Genomic DNA, 24,450 nt, shown 5'->3' with positions numbered 1-24,450 from the left:
ACAGATGTCATTCGGCCATGTCAGCAAAGTTGTTTTTGTAATCTTCGAACCAATTACATAATGCCTGATCCATACTGATTGCAGACAATCTTTGAATCAATAAAGAGTGGTCAACAGTACCAAAAGCCTTCAATAAGTCAATAAAGAGGGCAGCACAGTGCTTCCTCCTGTCCATACCCTTTACCACATCATTTAACACCAAAGTTGCAGCAGAGATGGTGCTATGACCCGCCTTGAAACCAGACTGGTGAACAATTAGAATACATCTCGTTATCACGGCCGTTTAAAGGAGTGGACCAAGGCACAGCGTTTTGAGCGTACATACTTATTTACCGATGTCTCCAACAAACACAATAAATATCAAACCGACACGTGACGCCAACTTAGTGCATCCAGGCAACTAACAAGGACAACTACCCACAAAACCAACTTGGAAAATGGCAACCTAAATAGGCTCCCCATGATTGGGAACCCATCCAGGCCACCATCAACCTAATTACCCCTAGACAATACAAAAACTAAACAAACCACCCTTGTCACACCCTGACCTAACCAAATAATAAAGAAACCAAATATAACTAAAGTCAGGGCGTGACACTCGTAGCTAGGAAGAATCTAAGGTGACAATTGATTAATGATTTTACCATTTTTACTAAGCAAGACAATTTCAAGATAGGGCGATAATTATTTCGGTCGGGGGGGTCACCACCTTTGTGGAGAAGGAGCACATGAGCTGCCTTCCAAACCCTGGGGATAGCACCCGAGATAATCGTCAGATAAAAAAATGTGTCAATGACTCAGCTGCAGCAAGAAAGGATCCAGCAAATGAGCCCCAGTTGATTTTTTCTGAAGCAAGGCATCTAGCACATCACAAGTAAAATGTTGTTGAAATGAAAAATATAAAAAAATCCCTAGAAGTTGGCTGATCTTCCATCCAGCCAAGTAAAGGCTGAGAGAGGAAAGAGCAGTCGACTCAATGACCTGGGTCAAATAAACCACAATGTCTTTCAAATAAAAACTTGCCAAGATAAAATGCTGATTAAAAGCATCATAAAATGCTGATTTAAAGAGTCAGACACAACTTGCTTAGGCCACGCTTCAGTGCATTAACTATTTTCCAACATGTTGACGGATCACCAGCAGACTCTGAGATAGAACTTAGAAAGTAGCTTGAGTTAGCTTTCTTCATTGAGGAAGTACATCTACAGCATTCCACAATAGCCTGAAACACACTGCCAATCAGTTACCGAGTCAGTTTTTCGAGCCTTATTCCAGGCCTGATTTCTCATCATAATGAGATCTGAAAGTTCTATAGGGAACCAAGGATTTGTTCTATATTGAACTCTAAGGCGTTTAAAGGGAGTGTGATTGTCTACCAGAGATATAAAAATAGATGAGAAAAGTTCTAGAGACAATTCAGTGTCAGGCAGGAAAGCTCTATCAGCTGTGTGTGTGTGCGTCTGTGTGTGTGTGTGTGTGTGTGTGTGTGTCACTTGCTGTTATGGTAGGTTTACAACAATAACGTCTTTCAGCAGCTTGGTGATTTCCAGTGTGGAATACAAGGTCGCTACGTGTTGGGTTAAGGTCTTCACAATATAAATATGCCTACCACTTATTAATTAGTACTTGTAGTAATAACTGATTTTAGTTAAATTAATGCTGCAAAGAGAGAAAAGAGAAGTCCTGTCATTGAGCAACTGTTTTTTTTTTCAACACATAGTCCCTCCCTCAGTCCCCATCATATAAAATAAGTGTCTATTTGGGTTGATGTAATAAGTGTCTGGTATGAGTGTTTAGATCAGTATGTCTGAAGGAATAGTCTACGCTGATGTGAAGTTCAAAAAGCACCAAAGGACTGAAGGAAAAGATGGTGGTATGTTCTAAACTAAAATCTATTTTTATAGACATGCTGTATGCTCAGGATGTGTAGAGTGTTCAACAAAAAGCTTCCTCTATCTGCCAATACATATCTATACTCTAGGGCAATTGAGGGAAATTACTTTATTTGACAACACATATTGACACCCTATTTCAAAACATGTTCGCTAGGACAAAAATGACTCACATCACAGAGATTTAGAGATTACAATTCAAAGGGTTTGCAGGAAACATATTTGTTTGCTGGTTTACATGCAACACTTCGTGCACGCTTCATGCATTATCAGTGATCTGTGCTGATAATTTTACATTACAGTTTTACTTTGTCGCTTTGGTCAAATTTTCACAAGTATCTGGTACATTTTCACAACTCTTAGTACAATACTCTAAACTGGTCACACTTGTAACTCAGCCAGTCTTTCACTCAACCTGTCATTGTGCGTTCATTTGGATTGTAAACATCTCTCACCACACAACCACTGATTCAAAATATGTTTATTGTAAAATGTAATGAGAACATTGGTTTAAAATACCGTAACATAATAACATATTTTCTATTTAGTTGTTTTAACTACCAGTTAATCCAATAGAAAACAATGCAAGATGTGTGTTTCAAATCGCCCTTAGAAGTGCTGAAAGTAAAATGCTACAGTACTGTAAATTACAGTAGATTACAGTTAATAAGGTTTAGCACGCATTAGTTAGCATGAAGCCTGTCTGGAGCATTTGGCCATAAATTCTCATCCACGTCACAGTGAATGTCCTCATTATTCATGCACCGCAGGAAAAACCTTTTGACATGGCTAATCCAAGCTTGACATTGGTCTGCATTGATGTCGTCGAATGCCTCATTCATGGCTAGAAGTAGGTTGGCTCGCTCATGGGGATGGCGATCGTACAGCTTCCACCTCCATGCTGAAAAAGATTCCTCAATAGGGTTGAGGAAAGAAGAGTATAGGGTCACGAATTGGGGATGGGCCCAAAACCCTGCCTGAACCACCTCTGCAGGGTGGAACCTGACATTGTCACACTCAGTGACATAGTTACCCCTTCACCTTGACAGGCCTGCTCAATTTCATTGAGAAACATAATGAGATGTGCAGCGTTGTAGGATCCAGGTAATGGCCTACATCCTACCACACCATCCTCAGAAATAGCTGCGTACATGGAGATGTAAAGCATAGTGCATATCCTCCAGACTTACCGGGTTTTCTTGGTGAAATTTTCTCACGATCAAATTGACAGTTTCAGATTGGGGTGAACTAATCTGTCAGCTCTGCCATGGTAAGGCCTCTGTTCAACACATGTTCAACGACGCTGGCCCTGATTTCATTAGACACAACAGTTCCCTGCCGATTGCCTCCCTCTCTCTGATGTCCACCTCTTTGACGGGGCCCAAGCCCACCTCTCTAACAAGCCCCTTGTCCATGAGCTCTTTGATTTCCACCTCTCCCTTGCTGTCTTTCCTACTCCATGTTGAAATCAATTAGCATTAACTAGTAGTCATTATGTATGGTTATCATGCATCATACATGTCATTTAGATGTTTATACTTCACAAACGCAACATTTTATTTTTGTAGTTCTCAAAATACATATATAGTGGACAAACCAGTTTAAAATCTATAGGTTTACCTATAGTGTTAAAAATGCTGGTTCAGGAACAGCCAATGTGATGAGAGGAGTTTTGTCTTGTGCTCACACTTTCATTGTTGCATTCCAGCAACAGCATCCACAGCGAATGATGCCACGTACTCTGAAATCTCAATTCCCAAAGCCGGACGCAACCAGCCATCTACCGACACTAATGGTACAGTATGTGTGTGTGTGTGTGTGTGTGTGTGTGTAGGTGCGTGCGTGGGTGAATATGTGCAGGATTGTGTTGGTCAGATGAAGTCAGTGCAAAGTGCAAGCTAGGCAAAACAATGAGGAAGTTTCCTACATATGGGTGGAAAAAACATTTACAAGATGCAGAACAGATTCTTTTTTAGCATTTTCGTCAAAAACCATGTTCCTTGCTCCTACGAGTCATACACTGAGTGTCCAAAACATTAGGAACACCTTCCTAATATTGAGGTGCACCCCCCTTTTACCATCAGAACTGCCCCAATTTGTCGGTACATGGACTCTTCAAGGTGTTGAAAACTTTCCACAGGGATGCTGGCCCATGTTGACTCCAATGTAGTGTCAAGTTGGCTGGATGTCCTTTGGGTGGTGGGCCATTCTCGATACACACAAGAAACTGTTGAGCTTGAAAAACCCAGCAGTGTTGCAGTTCTTGACACACTCAAACCGGTGCGCCTGGCACCTACGACCATACCCCGTTCAAAGGCACTTAAATATTTTGTCTTGCCCATTCACCCGCTGAATGGCATACACAATCCATGTCACAATTGTCTCAAGGCTTAAAAATCCTTCTTTAACCTGTCTCCTCCCCATCATCTACACTGATTGTGACAGCAATACTGGGTCATAGCTTTCACCTGGATTCACCTGGTCAGTCTATGTCATAGAAAGAGCAGGTGAGCAATCCCAAGTACTTATCTGCCGCTGCCGCTGCCACTACAGCTATTTTCTGTTACTTTCAATTCATTTCTGCGGTACAATTAACAACCATGGCAATAATTGCTAAAAAGCCCACCGTACTGAAACAACTATTCTTCCCATCACTCTTGATCTCCACCTACTCACAGGAATGCTCCCACCCTGTACCCATCTTCCTCTACCACTCTCTTCACTGCTTAGGCATACAACACTTTCTGTTCTATTCTAACCCTGGCAACCTCAATCTGCCTTTCTCTCACCGGACACCTCCGATCTCCATCCCCATGATCACCCTCACAACTAACACAACTTTCTCCACCGATACCACACATTCCTTCGTCTCATGCCCTCCTGCACACTTCTCACATCTGGGCATGTCCCTCCTACACACTGCTGCAATATGCCCATAAACATGACAGCTAAAACACAGTAATATTTTCGTAACAAACTCTCACGTGATAACTGACACTTCCTACATTGACCTTATCTGGTAACGACTCTGCATCAAAACTCAGCATGACAGACAATGTCTTCTCCGTTTGCTCACCGTATCTACGTCTCATCAAGTGGCGGGTGTCACAGACACTGGGAATCTTCCATTTCAACTGCTCCTCCTCAACACTTAATGCCACTCTCGTTATCATTCCTTTCGACGGCTCCTTGCTCCAGAGAACAAAGCACGGCACAATTCTTGTCCCTAATCTCGTAATCCGGAGCGCCCTCTCCCTCTGGGGGGAGGAGACATGATAAATCATCACGAGTCCATTCTGAGTTACTTTCACCAACTCAACAGTCCCCAACCTCCCCTCCACCCAACCTGACACCACATATAGATCAACCAAATAACAAGGCTCCCCAGTGGGGAAGCGGTCTAAGGCACTGCATCACAGTGCTAGAGGTGTCACTACAGACCCTGGTTCGATTCTGGGCTGTATCACAATCAGCTGTGATCGGGAGTCCCATAGGGTGGCGCACGGTGTAGGCTGTCATTGTAAATAAGAATGAGTTCTTAACTGACTTTCCTAGTTTTTTAAATAAAATGAATAAATTCTCTCTACAACTCTCACCCCCACTGGGCCAAAATCATCCTTATCAGCCTTGGGACGAAGCCTGAACTCGGCAATCTCCTCACACTCAACAAGTTCCATCTCTGAACTACTGGAGCACGTATCCCTGTTTTTACACTTGACGCCCACCTTCCTCACCTCACTACTTCACTCAACTTCTACGCAGCAGTCATCACTGTACCTGCCACCACATTTAATTCATCCTCACTCTTCTCCTGTCCCATTTCCTCCTCAAGCTCTTCCAAAAGGTCTGTGTGATCCTCCATTCCAAATTCACTAAAAATCTTCCATGTCTCTCCTTTTTATCTTCCATCATCTTCTCCTTCACCAGATCTTTCAGAAGGCCTGTGTAATCCCCCACTCCATGCTTATTCATAATATGCAGCACTTTCTTCCTTATTTCCTTTTCCGCCATCTTCCCCACCGTGGCCTTCGCCTAACACCCTGTAACAGTCGTCTGAAGAAGTAGACCAAGGTGCAGCGTGGTAAGTGTTCATGATTCTTTAAGTACTCAGAACACCAAACAAAAACAACAAAAAGAATAACAAACGTCACGTTCTGCATGCTTCACAGAGCTAACAAAAAACAAGATCCCACAACATAGGTGGGAAAAAAGGCTAGCTAAGTATGATTCCCAATCAGAGACAACGATAGACAGCTGCCTCTGATTGGGAACCACACTCGGCCAAACACAAAGAAATACAACACATAGAATGCCCACCCCACATCACACCCTGACCTAACTAAATAGAGAAATAAAACGGCTCTCTAAGGTCAGGGCGTGACACACCCCGACCACCTCTCCGCCCACTAAGGATTATTTGTCGACTCAGAATGATTTAGCCGGAATATATTTTCTGTCGCTTCAGTTAAAATAATGGCCACCATAGATTTCAAGAAATGTTGCGTCCTTTTTTACGTGGTTGCGTCATATTTCGTTGCATACTTTCTGTTGAAGTTTGCATCGATGCATGCTTCAAAGTATGTACAAACGGAGTACGCATTTGAGAAGTGCCCTCCATGCTCCGTTTTGCATACTATCATTTGGAATCATACTCTGACCCTCCCGTGCGCCAATTTGTGTGCTCTGAGCACAGTATGCATTTTGAGAAACACCCTCTGTACGTTTTCTTTATGTCTAACATACAATAAAATGAAGTAGCGAGTGTTATAGGTTGTCAGTTCAATTCATTCTCTCTCTGTCTCCTCAGCTGGTGACCCTGATTCTCAGGAGGGGTCAAAGGTCAAACCAGGTGGATGTGACCCTGTCAAAGTGGTCCTGGTGACTCTCTGTTTTCTTCTGATGGGTGCTGTCATTGGACTTGTGTTCCTGTGTGAGTGACCTAGATAGTGGAGGTGGCTAGTCTAAAGCAGACTCTATATCGGAGACAGATTCATAGAGGCTCTTGTTCAGAGCTATGAATGTAGAGAAATATGTAGACACATTTTTAGCGCAAGAGCTGGAAAATCCCCACAGTACTGCTTCAAATGGATAAATGTTTCATGCCAGGTCATTGTCTAATTTCTGTAACAATGTAACTGATACAATATAAAAATGTTGGTGAATAAAATGAATAGCTATTTGTAATACTTTTCACAATCAACTAATATTACATTATCATGCAGAAGAATGTTGGGGTCAGATTCCTACAATTTAAATGTATGTCTTTTTGCAATCAGATATCAGCAACCTGCCAACCAAAAACACAGAGCTCCAAATTCTGCAAGCGGCTTACGATCAAAATCTTACAGGTTTGGATTTTTTATTTTTATTTTTTTTTACATCAGGTGAGTTTAGTTCACACAAAGAAAATGTTCACATCGGTTTTCTAATATAACTGTTGTTTATATGTAGCTGGATGTAGGGAACTTGAGTCAGAGTTGTTATCTTTTGGCAACTAGCTTTAATGATCAAAAACAGAGAGCTTCAAGAACTGCAAGACAAGAACAAAGATCTTCATGAGAAGGAACGTGCAGGTGAGTGACACAGATATGACCCTCCAATTAAATTGTATTGTCTGCCAGTAATACAGCCTTTCCATTGAATCCAGTGACATTTTCATCCTTATGAAATAATATTAGAAAAATGTGCAGCTTTTGTTATTGTTAAAACACTCTCAGGGTTGGATAATTCCAAAAAGTATGGATTCCAATGTCACGCTGTGAAAATGATGCAGGTTGGCATTTATTGTTATGACTCTTGCCCTGGAGGCAGCTCTGCAGCGTGGTCACCAGCTGGCACAGCCACAAAGTCATAAAATCTGATTTTCAACCTAACCTTAACCCTAACCTTAACCCTAATCTTAACCACACTGCTAGCCCAAACCTTAAATGAAGACCAAACAGCTCATTTTTGTTTTCATAATCTTTGTGAGGCCCATCTAGCGGGAGTCGCTCAGTTCTGCCTTCAGGGCAGGATTCATGGCAATAAACTTCAACCTGCGAAAAGCATAATTATCTTTAATTCACAACAGGTCGGCAACAAAAGGAAAAATTGAGAAAGCAGAACACTCCACCCTCTTGCCCTACAAACACAGGTGAGATTATACTATGAGGGAATGTGTCTACTCATAGATGTAGTAGGTTGTATTAAGATAAAAACCCGTTTCAGATAGCAATCCTGAGTTAAACTCAAAACTACTTCAAATCAAGTTGTCAACTTCAGAGGCAGTCGATTTTTGTTTTAGTCCCTCCTTATTCATTGATGCAACAATATAGCATACTTGAATAGTTGTTAAATAATCATACAGTATGTCTCATATCCACATGGATTGTACACTATCAGTAACATGAAAACAAAAGGCATTTGACTATAGGTAGGCATAGAGATCAGTGTAGTGTACTCACAATGGCATTGGGTTATATCTGTTCTCTCCACAGGGAATAAAGACTGTCCTAAACCTAGAAACTGTGCTGAAGACTGGGAGTATTATGGGGGGAAGTGCTATTACTTCTCCCCTGATAAACTGACCTGGGTTCAGAGTCGGGATGATTGTATCACCAGGGCGGGACACCTTGTCATCATAGGGAGCCGAGAGGAGCAGGTATGAATCTATTACTGATTCTCTCAGTTGTTTTGATGCACATTTTTCCTTTCCTCTACTGACATAGAAATTACAATAAATCTTGACATAATTCTTCAAACAATGTTTCTGGTGAAGAAATTCTTAGATCAGAAAATTGGTAGAGAAATAACTACGGAGCCTGAAGTCAAGTTCTGGATTGGGCTGACGGACAGTACAAACGAGAATGAGTGGTTATGGGTGGACAATTCATCTCTCAATTCAAGCACAAGGTTTGAATGCATGTTTAAATCAATATCACAATACAATCACCCTAGACGAAAACGTATTATGATCATACCTCTTATGTATTATCATCCTTCAATCCATAGATTCTGGCTTGGTGACAAGGAGCCTGATAACTGGAAAGGAGAAAAAGGAGAATATCCCGAGGGTGAAGACTGTGCTAGAATGGGGGAACCGGGTGGTAATACCGGGTGGTTGGATTTCAACTGTAATAAGACTCAAAGAAGAATATGTGAGACAAAATCGCCCTTGTGAAACAGTATCTTTAAGAAACTCAACAGTTCCTTAAATATGTCTCTGAACAACAGCAAAGTATTTTTTGCTGGCATTGATAAAAAGGAGGAGAAACTGTATTGTGACTGGTTTACAGGAGATTACTACTGATATTCACATATCTTTCTTTTTTTGTACATACATTTTTTATGATTATTATGCTATGGTATAAAACAAACCAAATCCGACATGGAGTCTCATGAAAAACATGTCAGATATATTCAGTTCACGCCTCTTCACTTCTCAGTAGGCTACAGGTGTTGGATCTTAATTTGGCCAGTATTGTTGTTGCAATAGGATATGAACTTTAGTCCATAAATCAAATCAAATGTTGCTTGATTGGTGGTTAAGCTATTAGCTGGCCAAATTTAAGCTACATGAAAAGTGCAATACTGTTAATTAACCGTGTGTTAGTGTGGGTTTTCAATTAATTTATGTAAATCATGAAGCCCATCTGCATTTTGCGGTGCAGAAAAATTCTCAGCAACAAAAGAGTGATAAAATAAAATCCTACACCTGTACATCATCCTCAGTGTGTTTTGTACATGTATATTTATGCTTATCAGTGCTGTCTCTAGGCTAGTCATTTGAGAAAAAAATATTGTGTGTGTGTATATCCAAACATCAGGAAACCATTGAATTAATAAAGTGTCAAAAGTAAAAATAGTTTTTTTATCAGTTTATTTATTAAGAAGACTTGTCGTCTTACCTACAGTAGTTCAGGGGGTAGAAAAAGTAGAGATGCCAGAATGCCTACTGTACACTTCTCTAGTGGTGTATCATGAATATTCAAAAGGTTGAAAATAAAGAATTGTCATTTGAGGTTTGACACAAAGCTTTAAAGTTAGTGTATTAAAGGGATGAATTAGTGTCTCCATACCCACCACATGTACATGCTGCTTTGCAGTAGTCTGAGAGATCACTATTCATTATTAGATTACCAAGATGGTGAAATGGAGCCCCATACATGGTCATTGGTGATTTTAGCATGTAATTCTTGATGTGACAAACTCCACACATTTTTTTTTTTAGATGCATGCCAGCAAAGCCACTACACAACACAACACTAAACAATACACAAATTGCACTATAACGGTGACAAATAAACTGTTAGGGCCTATATAAAGCAGTCCCAACACCTTATCACTGCTACACCTGGCTAATAAGGGAGCAGTTCATTCAGCCTCATTTACTGCCTTTCAAAAAAACATAGCTGATATGGCTGACTTGCTTAAACAAATGTGGTTTCTACTGACAATTGAGATGTACAAACTATGGCATAAGGGGACGACGAGCGAATAAGAAACAATCTGAAAATTCGATTAAGACATTAATGAGCGAGCTAGGACAGACGAAGTCCATTCGGAAAGTATTCAGACCCATTTCCTTTTTCCACATTTTGTTTCATTACAGTCATATTCTAAAAGGGATTACATTTTTGTTTTAAATCGCATCAATCTACACACAGTACCCCATAACTACAAAGCGAAAACAGGTTTTCAAAATTTTGAAAAAACCCAGAAAGACCCTTTGCTATGAGACTCGAAATTGAGCTCAGGTGCATCCTGTTTCCATTGATCATCCTTGAGATGTTTCTACAACTTGATTGGAATCAACCCGTGGTAAATTCAATTGATTGGACATGATTTGTAAAGGCACACCACTGTCTATATAAGTTCCCACAGTTGACAGTGTATATGAGAGCAAAAACCAAGCCATGAGGTCGAAGGAATTGTCCGTAGAGCTCCGAGACAGGATTGTGTCGAGGCACAGATCTGGGGAAGGGTTCCAAAAAACGTCTGCAGCATTGGTTCCCCAAGAACAGTGGCCTCCATCATTCTTAAATGGAAGAAGTTTGGAACCATTAAGACTCTTCCTAGAGCTGGCCACCCGGCCAAAGTGAGCAATCAGGGGAGAAGGGCCTTGGTCAGGGAGGTGACCAAGAACTCGATGATCACTCTGACACAGCTCCAGAGTTCCTCTGTGGAGATGGGAGAACCTTCCAGAAGGACAACCAACTCTGCAGCACTCCACCAATCAGGCCTTTATGGTAGAGTGGCCAAACGGAAGCCACTCCTCAGTAAAAGGCACGTGACAGCCCGCTTGGAGTTTGCCAAAAGGCACCTAAAGACTCTCAGACCATGAGAAACTTGGCCTGAATGCCAAGGGTCACGTCTGGACGAAACCTGGCACCATCCCTACGGTGAAGCATGGTGGTGGCAGCATCATGCTGTGGGGAAGTTTTTCAGCGGCAGGGACTGGGAGACTAGTCAGGATCGAGGAAAAGATGAATGGAACAAAGTGCAGAGAGATCCTTGATGAAAACCTGCTCCAGAGCCGTCAGAACCTCAGACTGGAGCGAAAGTTCAACAGGACAACGATCCCAAACACACAGCCAAGACAACACAGGAGTGTCTTCGGGACAAGTCTCTGAATGTCGTTGAGTGGCCCAGCCAGAGCCTGGACTTGAACCCAATCGAACATCTCCGGAGAGACCTTAAAATAGCTGTGCAGCAACGCTCCCCATCCCACCTGACAGAGCTTGAGAGGATCTGCAGAGAAGAATGGGAGAAACTCCCCAAATACAGGTGTGCCAAGCTTGTAGCGTCACACCCAAGAAGACTCGAGGCTGTAATCGATGCCAAAGGTACTTCAACAAAGTACCGTTTCTTTCCCATAAATTTGAAAAAAGTTTTTTGCTTTGTCGTTATGGGGTATTGTGTGCAGAATGATGAAGAAAAAAACGATTTACTCCATTTTAGAAAAAGGCTGTAAGGTAACAAAATGTGGAAAAATTCAAGGTGTCTGAATACGTTCTGAATGCACTGGAACTATTTGTTCAGCCTTTCTGAAATGTACAGCAACAGAATTCAGAGCATGGGCCGTTCTTACAGTATTCTCCTTTCCAAGACAGTCTATAGGCTACATGTGCACCACCAAGTCAGAACACTAGGCTAAGTTATGGACCAAATTATTAGGGTGAGGCACATGTGCTACTAACAGCTTACTACACAACATACAGTTAATATTTGGACTCACCTTGTTGTGCTACAGTATTCTCACATAAACAGGAAGGTTGGGCGGCGGTCCTTCGTGGGCAAATTTTGTCATCAAACTTTGTCAAAGTCTGCCATTCTCTGTATTTATGGTGCTTTCAATGCAACTGTGAAAAAACATGACGTCAGTGATCTTCAGGTCGGAGCTCTAGAAAGAGGCCGAGATCCCGTCTTGCAATTCCGAGTTGGATGACCGTTTAAAGTTTCCCAGCCTCCCGGGTGGCGCAGTGGTCTAAGGCACTGCATCGCAGCTGTGCCACCAGAGATTCTGCGTTCGAGCCCAGGCTCTGTCGCAGTCGGCCGCAACTGGAGGTTCATGGGGCGACGCACAATTGGCCCAGCTGAGTTAGGGAGGGTTTGGCTGGCAGGGATATCCTTGTCTCATTGCGCATTAGTGACTCCTGTGGCAGGCCGGGTGCAGTGCATGCTGACCAGGTCGCCAGGTGTATGGTGTGCATGGTGTCAAGAAGCAGTGCGGCTAGGTTGTGTTTCAGAGGATGCATGGCTCTCGACCTTTGCCTCTCCTGAGTCCGTACGGAAGTTGCAGCGATGAGACAAGACTGTAACTACTACCAATTGAATACCATGAAATTGGGGAGAAAAAAAGTGGTTAAAAAAACTTTATATCCCAGTCGGAGCTAGTTTTTTCCCCAGTTCTCTTGAACTCGCTGAAGTCTGAGATTTTCCAGTTCCTAGTTTCCTGTTGTTTTGATTGTGGCAGAAGTCATGCTGGATTGACAGCATGGCCAATGTTGAATGTTTATCTCTTTAAGCTTGGAAAACAGACCCTTACACGCAGACTTGTATGACACACACTGAATAGCAGGCTAGTGATTGCTGTTAGCCACTGATTCCTTCACTCATTGTTGAATTTGTGATTTCCAACTTGTGCAATGGCCGATGAGAACCGATACGTTATATTTATAATTTATCTTCATATGACAAGGAAGAAAAGGATTTGCCAGTAGATTGACAACTTGATTCATGATGATGACTGCTAGCTTGCTAGCTAATATTTTGAAAATATGATGTTGACATGATCAGTCCAATCAAACCTACTGTAGATATAACATGATTTCACGTCATTTTATCTGTGGCCAATGACCTTGAGCCTTCTTGGATGGGCACTTCTAATGTAACTCTATGGCAGCACCCAAGGGGCTTGAATTTTCAAGCTCTCCCTGTAGATTTTTCATTGACGTAGTGTCCCCATGAGTAACAGAACACTGAGCCAACTAGAGAACATTACCAACCCCTACCTACACTCCATATTTTCTGCTAGCTACTCCACCACTACAGAAAGCGAAAAGGCTGAAACACCTGCATTTTGGAGCTGCCTTACTCAAGAAAGCAAAACAAGTTTGTATGCGGCTTTATTAATTGTGCCGGATCCCAATGGTTGTGTTTACAGGGGACCGTCCCTCTGCTCTAGTGGACCCCAGGTTAGGGCGCACCGGACACCGCTGAAGCGCCATAAACCTCTCATAGGAACCCAGCTCCTGCTCTCTCCCAGACGGCCATAGCCCACTCCAACGGCCGTACGGTCAGCAGGACAATGACCGTGGCACCCTTGGACCTCTCGGTGGTGGGTCTCCCGTCTGATAGGCGAAATAGAGGAAGCCCTGGAGTAGGAAGCCACGGCATTTCGATGAAGTGCCGTCATATTTCTCCGGAAGGGACAGTTAGGTATCGCTGACCTGGGCGGGCAGCTGGGTAGGCTGGGGGACTAGCTCACTGTGACGACCTGTGGTAGGAGGCCCTCTGATCGGGGTATGGTCAGCCTTGCTGGTGGTGTTGAGGCAGTGGAGGACGTGGAGGACCTCCTCCATGGCCATACCAGTTTCGCCAGCTGGTCGTGGTGTTGATGGAGTAGATGACCTTGTTCGTTAACCGTCTGGAAGAGGGTTGAATCTTCTGCTGCTTCCATATTGTGAGGTGTTATTCTGTAACGTATACGCCGGGAGTCAGGAAGCAGGTGCAGAAGGTGAGTTTAATACGGAACAGATACAAAAGAACAAACATGGAAAGCGTACTGAGCCTTGATAGAAAACCAATAACACCTAAGGATTGATGAGATGACAACTAAGGGCTAAATAATGGGGGAGTAATCAGGGTAGTGATATGGTCCAGGTGTGCATAATGGTGGTTGCCAGGTGTGCGTAAAGATGGGTTGCCAGGACCGATGGTTAGTAAACCGGTGACATCGAGCGCCGGAGCGGACCCCATTGCTGTAAACGTCTCACAGAGCTCTCTCTTTCATCTCATATGTCTCTTGCCCCTCTATGACAAACAGAAAGTGTTTTTTTTTTCAATTCATTATTTTAGATTACTGTCTATAAATCGACCTCTGAAAGTGCTACAGGGACGAAGCCACTCTCTCCTGCTATCGTGTAAGGATTCCAAGCATGTGCATTGTAATTGGCTGTGACATAGGGTTCAGCCAGGAGTTGATGGACAGTCGGATTGATTTACAAAGTGATGACATAATGGTGATAATTCATTTATCATATATTTAATAATTAGTTGGAAAACAGGGAAATTAAGATATTCACATTTTACTAACATGAACAACAACAGATAGAGCAGCACATAGGTCAGCGCAAATGAGGAAGTTCTCTCTGCAGACATCAAACATCTTAACCATATGTGCGGGGGAGAAGAATATTCACAAGAGAACATTGGTCCCCCAATTACACAGTATGTCACCTCTGAGATGGGGCAGTATCAAAAACCTATATGTTGGTGCTGTACATGGATCATTGTCCATTTGGAAGACCCATTTGCGACCAAGATTTAACTTCCTGACTGATGTCTTGAGATGTTGCTTCAATATATCCACATAATTATCCTTCCTCATGATGCCATCTATTTTGTGAAGTGCACCAGTCCCTCCTGCATCAAAGCACCCCCACAACATGATGCTGCCACCCCGTGCTTCACGGTTGGGATGGTGTTCTTTGGCTGCAAGCCACCCCCTTTTTCCTCCAAACATAACGATGGTCATTATGGCCAAACAGTTCTATTTTTGTTTCATCAGACCAGAGGACATTTCTCCAAAAAGTACGATCTTCGTCCCCATGTGCAGTTGCAAACCGTAGTCTGGCTTTTTTATGGTGGTTTTGGAGCAGTGGCTTCTTCCTTGCTGAGCGGCCTTTCAGGTTATGTCGATATAGGACTCGTTTTACTGTGGATATAGATACTTTTGTACTTGTTTCCTCCAGCATCTTCACAAGGTCCTTTGCTGTTGTTCTGGGATTGATTTGCACTTTTCGCACCAAAGTACGTTCATCTCTAGGAGATATGACGGCTGCGTGGTCCTATGGTGTTTATACTTGCGTACTATTGTTTGTACAGATGAACGTGGTACCTTCAGGCGTTTGGAAATTGCTCCCAAGGATGAACCAGACTTGTGGAGGTCTACAAAAAAAAATTCTGAGGTCTTGACTGATTTCTTTTGATTTTCCCATGATGTCAAGCAAAGAGGCACTGAGTTTGAAAGTAGACCTTGAAATATATCCCAGGTACACCTCCAATTGACTCAATTAGCCTATCAGAAGCTTCTAAAGCCATGACATAATTTTGGGGAATTTTCCAAGCTGTTTAAAGGCACAGTCAACTTAGTGTATGTAAACTTCTGACCCACTGGAATTGTGATACATTGAATTATAAGTGAAATAATCTGTCTGTAAGCAATTGTTGGAAAAATTACTTGTGTCATGCACAAAGTAGATGTCCTACCCTACTTTCCAAAACTATAGTTTGTCAACAAGAAATGTGTGGAGTGGTTGAAAAACGAGTTTTAATGACTCCAACCTAAGTGTATGTAAACTTCCGACTTCAACTGTATATACCTATATCAAATATTACTGCCCACTTTAATATGATTCAACAAGAATAAGATAAAAACTGAAGTCTGAGGTACAAAACGTAAAAACAATCTAAACAGTTTTGAAACAAAGTCAAGACTTGATTTAGCAGAGAATTCCACTCATTTGTCGTACAAACACAGGTGAGTTTCTAGTGTGCAGGAATGTTGACTAGACTGTATATTTCAATGTTACAAATGAGTCGGGTGGGGGGGGCTGGTCATCATAGACAGCCAACAGGAACAGGTATGACTGACTATTGATTGACGTTATATTAAAGTACACCTAAATCACCTTTCACTAAGGCCTCATATATCTCAAAGGGTTAACCTAATTCATAGCAGCACTCTAATATTAATCTCCAATGAATGAGTCTGGTTAAGACGGTTTTAAGATGAGCAAGTTCATAAAAAGATGCCTGATAATGACCTCAAGTTCTGGATCGGGCTAACAGGTACACAACCAGAGAAAACGTGGTTCTGGGTGGACAACACACCTCTAGACGTCAGATACATTGTATTCAAATAGTTATACATTTACTTTAGATCACAACACTATATATAAATCATGATCCTTCAGGTAAATATTGCTGTGTAAGTATATTGTGATGTGTTTTCCATGACTGACACAATACAAAATGACTGGGGAAATCATGAGGGTTTATGTTAACCAAACAAAATAGTTTACTTATGTGTTACCAGCTTTTTTCCTTAGCTTCTGGTATGGCAACGAGCCTGATAACTGGCCAGGAAAAAATTTAGAAAATCCCAATGGTGAAGACTGTGTTAGAATGGGAAATTGTGGTACTAAAGACCTCAAGTGTTGTTTTGATGTCAACTGTGATAAGCCTCAGAGAAGAATATGTAAGACAATGTCAAGTGCATGAAATGGCATATTTGTGAAACTTAAAAGTTTCTTGAATTTTGCTCTCAACACAAAAGTATTTTCTAATATTTTTTGCTCGCATTGATAATGAGAAGAAACTGTATTGGTGAGTGGATTACAGGAGATTACTGCTGATGTTCACAGACAGCTTATTTTATGCATACATTTTTTTTTGTTAATTACGCTATGGTGTAACACAAACCAAATCTGTAACTCAGCCTGTCAAAAAAAATATGTCTGATATCTTTCGTTTACACCATCTTGAGTGTGTTTTGTACATTTGTATTTCTGCTTTTCAGTGTTGTTTCTAGACCAAGGTCAATTGAAAACAAGAATGTTGTGTGCATACAATATCTAAACATCTAAACATCATTAATAAACCTGTCTAGGCCACGGGTGCCGCTAGCGGAACTCCTCCCACATTCCACTGAAAAGGCAGAGCGGCAAATTCAAAAAAAACATTTTTTTAAAATATTTAACTTTCACACATTAACAAGTCCAATACAGCATATGAAAGGTATACATCTTGTGAATCAAGCCAACATGTCCGATTTTTAAAATGTTTTACAGGGAAGACAAAATATGTAAATCTATTACACCACTTTTCTACCTCCATCAGTGTTTTACTCCATCACCAGCTATCACTAATTCGACCAAATAAAGATATATATATAGCCACTAACCAAGAAACAACTTCATAAGATGACAGTCTGATAACATATTTATTGTATAGCATATGTTTTTTTTGAAAAATGTGCATATTTATGGTATAAATCATAAATTACATTTCAGCTACAATCAGAAATTGCACCGAAAGCAGCCATAACATTTACAGACACCAACGTCAAATAACTAATTACTCATCATAAAACATATCTGAGAAATACATACTGTGCAGCAATTGAAAGACAGGATTCTTGTGATTCCAGACAATATTTCAGATTTATTAAATGTTTTATAGCGAAAACAAAATGTAGCGCTAAATTAGCATAGCCACGCCAGCCAGAACCAGCTGGGCGCCCACGACCAGTTCACATGCACGACCGATATATGAAATAGCATTATAAATTGGATCTTACTTTTGCTGAAATTTCATCAGAATGTTGATCAAGATGTCCTTAGTCCAGATGAGTCGTTCATTCCATTCAGAATGGTACCTTTCCCACTTCATTTAGCATGGGTACTAGTCGCGTGGCACGGATCTCTCCAAGTAAACAAAGTCACACGACGGAACACGGCAAAACTCCCGAAAAAATTCAAATAATCTGATTAAACTATATTGAAAAAACATACATTATGATGATATGGTCTCATTTATCAAATCAAATCCGAGCCGGAGATAGTTGACATCCGAAACGGCAGCAAAACAAAACACAATCTCTTCAAAGTCGCGCACTTCAGACTTCCGGAAATGGACGGTCACGTCAAAGAAATAGGTCTTATTTCACGTCAGAACAAGATAAACACAAAATTTCTCCTCTGACGTCCTCTTGACACCCAGAGGAAGGCGTATGAGGTGTGTTTCGGGTCATAGGTGGCATGACCATGTATAGGCAGAGCGTTGAAGCGAGCATAGACATCTTGCATTCTACTTCCTGCTCAGGGAAAGTGCTGCCAAATGACTTGTGTTCCACTCAGAGAAAAAATTCAAACGTTTTTAGAAACTAGAGGTTGTTTTCTATCCAATGGTACTAAAAATATGCATATTGTACTAGCAAGAATTGAGTACGAGGCCGTTTAAAAATCATACGATTTTCACCAAAAGTGAAAATATCACCCCTTGTCCCCAACAGGTTAATTAATAAAGTGTAAAAGGTTTGTTGTTCAGCATTTTATTTAAAAATTGTTTTAAGATTAGCTACAGTAATAGGGACAACAAAAACTAGAGATGACTGAATGCCTACAGTACACTTCTTCTATGGTGATGTATCAAGAATATTCAAAAGGTAGGCAATTCAATATTGTGTTGTAGGATTTGACTCAGCTTCAAAGTTAAAATGGATTCAAGTTTGATTAGTGTCACCTTACCCAGCACATGTGTAATACATGCTGCTTTGTAGTAACCTGAGACGTCACACTATTCATTGTTAGATTACCAAATTAGTAAAATGGAGCTTACACCTTCAGAATGTATTCATACCCCTTGACTTATACCACATTTTGTTACGCTACAGCCTTATTCTAAAATTGATTAAATCGTTTTTCCCCCTCATCAATCTACACACAATACCCAATAATGATAAAGTGAAAAAATATTTTTAGAAATGTATCAAATATAATGAAAATGAAATACAGAAATATCTAATTTTCTTAAGTATTTACACCCCTGAGTCAATACATGTTAGAATCACCTATGGCAGTGATTACAGCTGTGAGTCTTCCTGGGTAAGTACAATATTATACAATATTTGCACGTTATTCTTAAAAAATATATCCAAACTCTGACAAGTTGGTTGTTGATCATTGCTAGACATCCATTTTCAAGCCATACCATAGATTTTCAAGCTGATTAAAATCCAATCTGTAACTAGGCAACTCAGACACACTTACTGTCATCTTGGTGAGCAACTCCAGTTTATATTTGGCCTTGTGTTTTAGATTATGTCCTGCTGAAAGGTGAATTTGTCTCCCAGTGTTGGAAGGCAGTCTGAACCAGGTTTTCCTCTAGGATTCTGCCTGTGCTTCGTTCTATTCTGTTTCTATTTATCCTAAAAAACTACCTACTGTAGTTCTTGCTGATGACAAGCATACTCTTAACATGATGCTGCCCCCACCATGCTTGAAAATATGAAGAGTGGTGCTTAATGATGTGTTGTGTTGGATTTGCCCCAAACATAGCGCTTGGTATTCAGGACATAAAGTTAATTTCTTTGCCACATTTCCTGCAGTTTGTAACGGTGTTCCTCCTCCCCTTCATACGAAGAGGAGGAGTAGTGATTCGACCAAAATGCAGCGGGTTTTGAATACATAATGATTTATTAAATCAATCGACGAGACACGAAAACAAACACTGGGAAGGATTACAAAATAACAAAAAACGAATGTAGACTGACCTACACCATGAGTACTTACATAAAACACGAAGCACGTAGGAACAGGTACAGACTATAACAAACGAACGAACAAACGCTACAGTCCCGTGTGGTACGCAGACACAGACACGGAAGACAATCACCCACAAACAAACAGTGAGAACAACCTACCTTAATATGACTCTCAATTAGAGGAAAACGCAAAACACCTGCCTCTAATTAAGAGCCATACCAGGCAACCCAAAACCAACATAGAAACAGCAAACATAGACTGCCCACCCAAAACTCACGCCCTGACCATCACACACATACAAAACAACAGAAAACAGGTCAGGAACGTGACACAGTTTTACTTTAGTGCCTTATTGCAAACAGGATGCATGTTTCTGGAATATATTTATTCTTTAAGGGCTTCCTTTTTTAACTCTGTTATTTAGGTTAGTATTGTGGAGTAACTACAATGTTGTTGATCCATCCTCAGTTTTCTCCTATCACAGCCATTAAACTCTGTAACTGTTTTAAAGTTACCACTGGCCTCATGGTGAAATCTCCGGCAACTGATTGAGGAAGGATGCCTATATCTTTGTAGTGACTGGGTGTATAATAGGTGCCCTTCTTTGCGAGGCATTGAAAACCTCCTTGGTCTTTTTTTTGTTGAATCTGTGTTTGAAATTCACTGCTCGAATGAAGGACCTTACAGATGCCAGCAGCATACCAGCCTGCATACCACTGCTGGCTTGCTTCTGAAGCTAAGCAGGGTTGGTTCTGGTCAGTCCCTAGACGGGAGAACAGATGCTGCTTGAAGTTGGAGAGCCAGTAGGAGGCACTCTTTCCTCTAGTCTAAAAATATATCCCAATACCCCAGGACAGTGATTGGGCACATTTTGCTGTGTAGGGTGCAGTCTTTCAGATGGGATGTTAAAACAGGTGTGGTCTTTAAAGATCCTATGGTAGGGGTGTTAAACCTGGTGTCCTGGCTAAATTCCCAATTTGTCCCTCATATCATTATGGCCAGCTAATCATCTCTAACTTGCAATTGGCTCATTCCTCTCCCCTGGTTGTTCTTGTAAATGAGAATGTGTTCTCAGTCAACTTACCTAGTTAAATACAATTCAACAGATAATTGTATGTGTGGGGTACAGAGATGAGGAAGACATAAAAAAAAAAATCCACACAGAGTCCATGCACTTGTTATGCACATTTTCACTCCTGGACGTATTTAGTCTTGCTACAACAGAGTTGAATACTTATATACTCAAGACATACCAGCTTTTCGTTTTCTATAAATGTTATAAAATATTCTAAAAACATAATTCCACTTTGACATTATGAGGTATTGTGTGTAGGCCAGTGACACAACATCTCAATCTAATTCATTTTAAATTCAGGCTGTAACACAATAAAATGTGAACAAGTTTCAGAGGTGTGAATACTTTCTGAAGGCACAGAGAATGAGAAGACCCGCTATAGAGGAACTGCTGGGGTGTTTTGTTCTGGGGAGATGCTTCTGTAAGTGTCTCTGCATTGAGTGTTCAGAACTAGTCTTCATCTTGACTTACTGAAAGGTGGAGAAAATCAACAATGTCTGAGACTGCAAGTGTCTATATTAATACAATAAAATCGCCAAAGGTGTCACGTTCGTCGTAATGTGGAAGAGAGGAGGACCAAGGCGCAGCGTGATATGAAAACATCTTCTATTTATTTAACGAAGATGAACACTAAACAAACTATACAAAATAACAAAACGAACGTGAAGCTATAATACAAAAGTGCAGACACAGGCAACTAGACATAGACAATAACCCACAACCCACAATACAAAACAGGCTACCTAAATATGGTTCCCAATCAGAGACAACGCAAAACACCTGTCTCTGATTGAGAACCATATCAGGCCAAACACATAGAAATAGACAAACCAGACATACAACATAGAATGCCCACTCAGATCACACCCTGACCAAACAAAACATAAAACATGCAAAGCAAACTATGGTCAGGGCATGACAAAAGGACTGAGGGGGAAGATTAAGATTAGTTTCAAACTCTGAATTTGATGATAATGCCTTTGTATAGAGCAATACATACTGTGCATTTGGAGAGTATTCAGACCCCTTGACTTTTTCTTAAGTTACAGCCTTATTCCCTCATCAATCTACACACAACACCCCATAATGACGAAGCAAAAAACGTTTTTTAGGAATTTCTGCAAATGTATAAAAAAAAATCTAAATGGAAATATCACATTTACAGAAGTATTCAGACCCTTTACTCAGTACTTTGTTGAAGCACCTTTAGCAGCGATTACAGCCTCGAGTCTTCTTGGGTATGACACTGCAAGCTTGGCACACCTGTATTTGGGGAGTTTCCCCCATTCATCTCCGCAGATCCTCTCTAGCTCTGTCAGTTTGGATGGGTAGCGTCGCTGCACAGCTATTTTCAGGTCTCTTCAGAGATGTTCGATCAGGTTATACTGTAGTGTGGATAGTTACAACTTCACAATAAAGGTAACCAAGACACTTAAATAATACTTAGTTTATAATGCATATAAAGTGCACACAAGCAGTATTAGTACTCGGTCACCAAATATAAATGAATGTTGAGAGTGTTCTTCATTCTCAACCTGTTTTAAGAGATGTCACCTGGACAAAGTTACATGGCCAAACGGAGAAAATGCAAAAATCGACAGTCCAAACATACTGTTCTTTGAATTCAAGTCATATTGCTTTTTGTTAGGCTATTGGTCTATTGACGGGTTGCATGTATTGATTTATACAGTGATGACAAATGGTATTGGTAGGCCTAGTTGGAGGGGGGAAATCAAGATTACACCTCTCTCAACGTGAACTACCATCACAAAAAAATCATGAATTAATGAGTTTGTACATAGTGTGATTGTACTTTGTAGTGCAAATGGAGGAAGTTCTTTCTGCAGACATCAAACATCTCTACCACATAGGCGAGGAAGAAGAATACGAGAACATTGACATGAGAACATTGGTTCCCTTATTTTATGGACCACAAACACAACGGTCTCTCTCTTTCACCTCTAAGAATGGACAGGACAGTATCAAGAGCCTTGGTCTTGCTCCCTAGAATCATAGGTTTTGGAAAGTGTTCAGACCCCTTGACCTTTTTCACATTTTGTTATATTACTGCCTTATTCTAAAATGGATCAAATTGTTTTTTCCCCCTCATCAATCTACACACAACACCCCATAATGACACAGGTATTTAGACATTTTTGCAAATTTATAAAATAAAGAATAAACACTGAAATATCAGATTTACATAAGTATTCAGACCCTTTACTCAGTACTTTGTTGAAGCACCTTTGGCAGCGATTACAGCGTCTTCTTTGGTACGACGCTACAAGCTTTGACACCTGTATTTGGTGAGTTTCTCCCATTCTTCTCTGCAGATCCTCTCAAGCTCTGTCAGGTCGGATGGGGAACGTTGCTGCACAGCTATTTTCAGGTCTCTCCAGAGATGGTCGATCAGGGTCAAGTCCGGGCTCTGGCTGGGCCACTCAAGGACATTCAAAGACTTGTCCTGAAGCCACTCCTGCATTGATTTGGCTGTGAACTTAGGGTCATTGTCCCTGTTGGAAGGTGAGCCTTCGACCCAGCTCTGGAGCAGGTTTTCATCAAGGATCTCTCTGTACTTTGCTCTGTTCATCTTTTCCTCGATCCTGACTAGTCTCCCAGTCCCTGCCGCTGAAAAACTTCCCCACAGCATGATGCTGCCACCACCATGCTTCACCGTAGGGATGGTGCCAGGTTTCCTCCAGACGTGACACTTGGTATTCAGGCCAAAGAGTTCAATCTTGGTTTCATCAGACCAGAGAATCTTGTTTCTCATGGTCTGAGAGTCCTTTAGATGCCTTTTGGCAAACTCCAAGCGGGCTGTCATGTGCCTTTTACTGAGGAGTGGCTTTCGTCTGGCCACTCTACCATAAAGGCCTGATTGGTGGAGTGCTGCAGAGTTGGTTGTCCTTCTGGAAAGTTCTCCCATCTCCACAGAGGAACTCTAGAGCTGTGTCAGAGTGACCATCGGGTTCTTGGTCACCTCCCTGACCAAGGTCCTTCTCCCCGATTGCTCAGTTTGGCAGGGTGGCCAGCTCTAGGAAGATTCTTGGTGGTTCCAAACTTCCTCCATTTAAGAGTTTATTTATTTATTTATTTTATTTCACCTTTATTTAACCAGGTAGGAAAGTTGAGAACAAGTTCTCATTTACAATTGCGACCTGGCCAAGATAAAGCAAAGCAGTTCGACACATACAACATCACAGAGTTACACATGGAGTAAAACTAACATAGTCAATAATACAGTAGAAAAATAAGTCTATATACAATGTGAGCAAATGAGGTGAGATAAGGAAGGTAAAAGGCAAAAAAAGGCCATGGTGGTGAAGTAAATACAATATAGCAAGTAAAACACTGGAATGGTAGATTTGCAGTGGAAGAATGTGCAAAGTAGAGATAGAAATAATTGGGTGCAAAGGAGCTAAATAAATACAGTAGGGGGAGGGGTAGTTGTTTG

General features: G+C 41.2%; 1 protein-coding gene across 4 annotated transcripts; it reads left to right on the top strand.

Moving 5' to 3' along the window:
* The first annotated feature begins 1,719 nt into the window (after positions 1-1,719).
* Positions 1,720-9,808, top strand: LOC139554561 (C-type lectin domain family 4 member E-like). Of its 4 annotated transcripts, XM_071367453.1 has the most exons (9): positions 1,720-1,873; positions 3,601-3,687; positions 6,700-6,822; positions 7,169-7,240; positions 7,391-7,465; positions 7,963-8,025; positions 8,369-8,532; positions 8,650-8,783; positions 8,883-9,805. In XM_071367453.1, the coding sequence occupies exons 1-9, from the start codon at positions 1,804-1,806 to the stop codon at positions 9,049-9,051; spliced, it is 957 nt and encodes a 318-aa protein (XP_071223554.1). In that variant the 5' UTR covers positions 1,720-1,803; the 3' UTR covers positions 9,052-9,805. The 4 variants fall into 4 exon arrangements, with proteins under 4 accessions (XP_071223554.1, XP_071223557.1, XP_071223556.1 ...); XM_071367456.1 differs by lacking the exon at positions 8,650-8,783 and having other exon boundaries at positions 8,883-9,039; XM_071367455.1 differs by lacking the exon at positions 6,700-6,822 and having other exon boundaries at positions 1,749-1,873; positions 8,883-9,808.
* Positions 9,809-24,450: the final 14,642 nt, after the last annotated feature.

The sequence above is a fragment of the Salvelinus alpinus genome, chromosome 26 (assembly GCF_045679555.1).
Source record: "Salvelinus alpinus chromosome 26, SLU_Salpinus.1, whole genome shotgun sequence".
Taxonomy (NCBI): domain Eukaryota; kingdom Metazoa; phylum Chordata; class Actinopteri; order Salmoniformes; family Salmonidae; genus Salvelinus; species Salvelinus alpinus.
Note: the sequence above shows the minus strand (reverse complement) of the source record. Positions and strands in the feature narration are given on the sequence as shown.